This window comes from Nannospalax galili, unplaced genomic scaffold, assembly GCF_000622305.1.
Source record: "Nannospalax galili isolate Female #2095 unplaced genomic scaffold, S.galili_v1.0 scaffold337, whole genome shotgun sequence".
Lineage (NCBI taxonomy): Eukaryota > Metazoa > Chordata > Mammalia > Rodentia > Spalacidae > Nannospalax > Nannospalax galili.
Window position 1 is genome coordinate 717,439 of NW_008340932.1, and position 6,490 is coordinate 723,928.

General features: G+C 38.0%; 1 protein-coding gene across 1 annotated transcript; it reads left to right on the plus strand.

Moving 5' to 3' along the window:
* Nucleotides 1–5,018: 5,018 nt before the first annotated feature.
* LOC103736605 (olfactory receptor 1013-like) lies at nucleotides 5,019–5,936 on the plus strand. The gene has a single exon (XM_008836112.1). It carries the CDS (start codon nucleotides 5,019–5,021, stop codon nucleotides 5,934–5,936), a length of 918 nt encoding a protein of 305 aa, XP_008834334.1.
* The last annotated feature ends 554 nt before the right edge of the window (nucleotides 5,937–6,490 follow it).

Consider the following 6,490-nt stretch of genomic DNA (forward strand, 5'->3'; position numbering starts at 1 on the left):
CTATATTTTGGCCAGTTGTGGACTTCTGTGTGCATCACCTTCTGTTGCATGAGGAATTTTCATTGTTGAGAGTTGGGAGATGTATTAATGCATTAATATTCTCTCCACCCCTTGTTCCACTATGTTCCATGAGTCTTAGGTATACTGGTTCTATTTTAGATGTGTCCCTTAGGGCATGGTATCCAAGAGATAGTTATTCTCTGTATGTGACCAGTTGTGGAATTCTGTTATAGTCTCCATCTGTTGCAATAAAAATAGATTAAAAATTTTTAAATATTATCCTTGTCTGAAACATCATTAGATGAAGGGTTTAGCCATGAATTTTAAACTGATATTGGTACAAAATCCAATTTCACTTATTTCTAAGTCTGATTTTGTCCAGATAATTACTTCTTTATGTATTTGCTTGAAAATAATATGAATTGCAAGAGATAGTTCAAAGATTTTTTGAAATATTTATTTTTGAAAATATTATTTAAAACTTCCCAGGTAATAAACATTAATAATAGTTTATTAAACAAGAACAATAAAAATCCTTTGTTAATCATTTTCTTCTTTTGCACTGAACAAGCAAGGACATGTCTGTAAGCACATTTTGCTTAATTGTCTTTGCAGACACTATCAAAGCTGTGAACCCCAGAGGTGCCTGAGAAATCAAATGCACAGGGGAACCTGAGCAGGAATAAGTTGCCTGTATCTACCATGTGATCTTTTGTTGGTCGTGACTGAGAGAGTTGCAGGTGCGTGTTCTACCTGAGGTGGTGATGCTAGAAGGTTTCTGGTGTCATTAGCTGTGTTCCCTATGAAAGACAGGTATCTTTCGATGATTTAGGCAGTTGTGGGAAATGCCTATTAAAATCATATTCGTGTGGCACTTGCACGTGTATTTTTCTAGGTTAGCTTCTTGGCTTAGAGTTAAGTTTTTAAGGCTAACAAAAATTCCATCAACTCTAACCTGTTATCAAGGGATGAAAGAAGGCAAATTTCTGGTGAAGTAGAAAGAGATCACCACTTGCTATTGTGCTATTGTTACTTGCTTAGTAAATCTTAATTTGGTGATCTGTGAAATTATTGTCATTCATATTTAAAGATAAAGGACACAGATGCTCTGAGGAGTAAAGAAAATATTCTAAGAACAATGCATAACTCATAATAAATTGTTCAAATTAATTGGCAATTACTATTTTTTTTTGTCTTTTTGAGACAGGGTCTCCCTGTAGCACCAGCTGTTCTGAAACTCTCTATGTAGACCAGGCTGTCCTTGAACTTACAGAAATCCATCTGCCTCAGCCTCCAGAGTGCTAGGATTAAAGACATGTACCACTACGCCTAGCTGACAATTTCTTTTAGTGATAAATATGAGGAACACAATGAGAAGCTGAGAAAATTATACTCAGAAGACATTAAAATTAGATTAAATCCAGAAGTTTTCAGCTTTTTCCTATCGAAAATCCTTCAGTGCTCATAGACTGCGCTAAAAATCTGTTCTTAATTTACATTCATGGTTTGGGTTAAAATAAACAACCCATGTAAGTACACAGTAAGAGTTAAGGTCAAAATAATATACACATTACGTGATAGAACTTTTCTATCAAGTAAAAATGGAGAGTATTTTCAAATAGAGAGGAAAGAAGGAAGTCAAAGTAATGGGATATGTGTGGTCATGGATAATGAGCAGTGGTCAGAGGATAGCAAAGTTGGAAAGAGATCAAAGGTCAGGGTGTAGATTACAGTGAATTGTTTGGACAACACATTTAAAGGTCATGTAAAAGACCATTAAAAAACTGAGAATTTGAAGGTTCTAGCTATAAAAGGGAAAAGGTATTCCAACATCAGGGGGAATAGATAGGAAGGATTTGAACATGTCCTATATATTACAAAAATAGAAAGTGCGTAAACGACAGCACTGAAGAAAATATAGAGTACTTCACAGAGAGGTAAACCAGGGCCTGACAAAGACGGAGAGTAACAAGCACCAGGCACATAGAGTTTCCAAGTCTCTGTAAGCATTTTGTACATTACTCCAAATAAATTGAAGAGTAATTCATGCTTAGAACAAAATTATAACATGATAAACAGTCATTTTCACAGAAACATTCTGGATGCCAAGTTGACTTACAGAACATAGAGAGAGGTAGGAGACAACAGGGGATTTTCACAATAATTCTGGTGCGAATAATAGTGGCTTCATGTAGGGGGAAAATTTTGGAGTTGAAAAAATCCAGCCAGGTTCTGAGCAAACTGTAGTAATTAATCACAGTCAGTGTGAAAACTAGAGCTCAGTAAAGAATGAAAGTAAATTAATTTCTATAGTCTGGAATTATTACACAATTGTCTGCACTTTGGAAGAATGAAAAAGGAGGAATTCAGGAACAGTTCTCAGTAGTTCATTCTTACCTAAGATTCTAGGTAGACCACACACCAGAGGCTTTGAATTCATATATCTGTAGTGTATGGGAGAAGCACAGAAGAGACATTTCACTAAAATCATTCAAATGTGCAGAGCATCTGAAGTCACCAAGAAACATGTGTTTTCCAGGGACTTGTTCAGGATAAGAAAAAAGGTACAGGAATTGATTCACAAACACCATATCAAATACTGCAGAAAGATCAAATCAGATGAGATCCTGATTTAAATACTGAATTTAGTCATATGAGGGCATTAAACTTGCAGTATCCTAGCAGTTATGACAGCCCGGTGGAACAACACTACACCACTCTGTATTTTACTCAGAAATAAGCCTATTTATTGAGGTTGGTAGTTAAGAATACTAATGTTATACAATATTGAACTCAGTAAAAGCCCTGTAAGACCTAAAAATGAATGAATTTTTAACCTTTAAAAAAAGGTCTCCATTTCATTTTAGAATATATTGTTCCTTGCAGAAAGACTCTGTTTTTGCTACTAACACTGAGATGTTGGCACATGCATCTTTAACCTGTATGTATCTGATTATTACTAGTCATAATCAGTTGCATTTGAATCCTTGGCACCTGTGTATGTCTATAAAGTCATCAGGTAGATTTCAATGGAAATGTTTATCACCTCTACGAATTAATATGATGAAATTTCCATGCTTCCTCCTCAAATATAATACACTTTTTTAATTTGTTGATTTTTGTGTGTGTATATTACACAGAACATCTAATAAAAGCTGAACATCTTATTCAACTATACACCCACTTCCCAGATGGCACCCTCCCATAGACTCCCTCCCCACACTATAGCCCTTATACTCTGATATCCCTGCTGCTGTTTGCTGTATTATTGGCACCCCCCAGCCAGCCCCTACTACTTGCCCTTCTGGTGAATCTAGTCAGCCTGTCTAGAGGTCTTTTAGGAGAGTCAGCTGTTCCTCAATCTAGCAGCAAACAGTTGTCAATATTCCTTTAGATAAGATTGGAGTCCGCTGTTCATTTTCCAAGTTCTATGCTGGGTTACTATCTGGGAGTCCCTTTGGCCACCCTGGCCAACAACTCAAGAGAAGGTATCGCCTGTCTGGCATTGTTGCTTGTTATGTAGCCTTTAGCTATGCATATGGACTCTTAAGAAATTATATTGTCCCCTTTAATCTTTGGTTATACTTTCCTTTTGTATATTTAAGGCCATACAGTTGGTCCAGGTAAACCAATTTATTTTTACTCTAAGGCCTTTTGAGGATCTGTTCCTCAGGGGTCACATGGGCTTAGGAGGAGCCCCTGGCTCCTTTCTTTTACCAGTTCCACCTATGTGAAGATAAGTCAAAGGTCCTGCTCAACCTTGGTTGGCTTCACTTGGAAACATGGAGGAAGTGATTCCTCTGTGTTGACCCTCCTCTTTGTAGACTGGACACTGGTTCAAGTCCATCTGGTGGGGTCTCCTCGGCCTCCTTGATCAGAAGGACAGGTGACCCATCACAATTACAGGATATTTTGAGAGACGCTCATAGTCCCCTGGAACTAGTTGACTTAGGAGGGCAAGCAGGAAAAGCTGTCCTTTATGCCCCTCTGACCAAATTAGTATGGGCCTCAAAGTATGTCTGTTAACATCTAAGAAGGTTAGTTCCACCAGTCTGGTACTTTTAAGTACTGTGTGTCATGTAGGTAAATCTTGGGCAAAGACCAATTGTTCTCAAATAAACCTTACCTAGACATATATTTCTTGATCTGGTATGTATAATTTGTCAGGTTGTAAGAGTAATATGGTTCCCTCTGGTTTTTAAAACTAGCTAGGCATTATTTTTCTCTCACATCGTCTCACCCCTCCATCATAGTTTTCCCACCTAAGGTGGCCCTGTTTCCCTACTTTCTTAGTAATACCCTTCTCCTATGGTCCTACCTCTCTTGAGCTCATTCTTTCCCTTTATCCCCTAGGTTCCTTGTGTATCCTTCCCTCCCCCCTCCCTTGAGTTCAATATTGTATAACTGTATTAATTCAACTGTGAACCTAGAAATTGCAGCCACTTGTGAAAGAGATGTACTCTTGCTCTGGAGTGTGGTACTGAATATGTTAAAACTGTAGTGGAATGCTTCTAATCATGTAGTTATTTAAAAATCTTTTAAATAATGATTAAAAAATAATAATTCTTCAGAGCATAAAAATTGGCTCCTTAATAATTAGTAGATGTGAAAAACATTATCATTGAAATCTACCTGATGACTTTATATCCATGCTCAGATGCCAAGGAGCTCAGAAAGTAACAGACTGTGACTAGTAATAATCAGATATATAGAGATTAGAAATGCATGTGCAAACATCTTCATGTCAATTGCATTAAAATGAATTTTTCTGTTAAAAAAAGAATACTAATGTTAAGAAGTAATTATTAAACTAAGTTTTTAAAATTAAAAAACAAGAAAATATCCACTGGAATTTTTAATTACTAGATGGAAAATAAAATTTCTTTCTAAATGAGCACTAGACTTCTGTGATTATCAAGAGTGCAATATTATTTATTCAGAAACTTACTATTTATCCAGCACATTAATTAGAAAAGAATTTCCTTGCTGTCTCTTCTAAGGTGACAATCTTTACATACATGGAGGGGAGCAATCACACAGTTACTGAGTTCATTCTGTTGGGATTCACATCTGATCCTGTCATGCAGCTGGTACTATTTGTAATGTTTCTCATCATGTACACATTGACTGTGTTAGGAAACACAACCCTCATCCTATTGATCTGCAATGACTCTCAGCTCCACACACCCATGTACTTCTTCATTGGAAATTTGTCATTTCTGGATCTTTGGTTGTCCAGTGTCTACACACCAAAGATCTTAGTGACCTGCATCTCTGAAGACAAGAGTATCTCCTTTGCTGGCTGTGTGGCTCAGTTCTTCTTCTCTGCTGGACTGGACTTTAGTGAGTGTTACCTGCTGGCTGCCATGGCCTATGATCGCTACACGGCTATCTCAAAACCATTGCTTTATTCTCAGGCCATGTCTATAAAACTGTGTGTATTTTTTGTAGCAGCATCATATACAGGTGGTTTTATTAACTCTTCCATTATCACTAAAAAGACTTTTACCTTTGACTTCTGTGGTGACAACATCATTGATGACTTTTTCTGTGACTTGCTTCCTTTGGTGAAACTGGCTTGTGGTGGGAAAGAGGGCTACCAAGCCCTGATGTACTTCCTCTTGACCTCCAATGTCATGACACCCATTGCCCTCATCTTGGCCTCCTACCTCTTCATCATCGCCACCATCCTGAGGATCCGCTCTACCCAGGGCCGCCTCAAGGCCTTCTCCACCTGCTCTTCACACATCATCTCTGTGACCTTGTACTATGGATCCATTCTCTACATCTACTCTCGCCCTAGAACAAGCTATGCATTAGATACAGACAAAATTGTTTCAACATTTTACACAGTGGTGTTTCCCATGTTGAACCCCTTGATATACAGTCTGAGGAATAAGGATGTAAAAGAAGCTCTAAATAAAATCTTCAAGTAAATCAATATTATTTCTTTCTAATGAGAAGCATAGACATTTTTTAATGAGTTATTTGTATTTCAAGTAAAATGCTGCTGATATCCATCATAATGTAATGTAAGCTAAATTATTTCCATCCTCCCTTCCAGGAAGGAAGGAAGGAAGGAAGGAAGGAAGGAAGGAAGGAAGGAAGGAAGGAAGGGGATAGAGAAATCATAATGAGTTTCCTGTCTACCATCCAAGCTCCTGAGCAGTTTGAGCCATGCTACTCAGACATGTGAATCCTTCCAAAACTGTGAGTTCCCCAACACCAGGGTTACCTTTCTACCATCCCAGCCCCCAGTTCTAGGTAGGCCAACACCCCAGTGCACCCATCAGACCTGCAAACATCAGAGCACCAGTGTTCTCCTACCTTCCCACTTTCCCTAGTCTAGTTCAGGTGTGCATCCTGCATCCCTCATGCTCACCTGACAGTCACCCAGCCTGCTTTGCTGCTAAAGGAAGGGGATAGACAACTATGAGTTACCCAAATAAACCCAAAAAAAAGCAAGAGAAAAAATTGCAGAAAGGATGAC

What these genes read in the sequence shown, in the direction of transcription:
- LOC103736605 (XM_008836112.1), top strand. Translation starts at nt 5,019, where the DNA reads ATGGAGGGGAGCAATCACACAGTTACTGAGTTCATTCTGTTGGGATTC.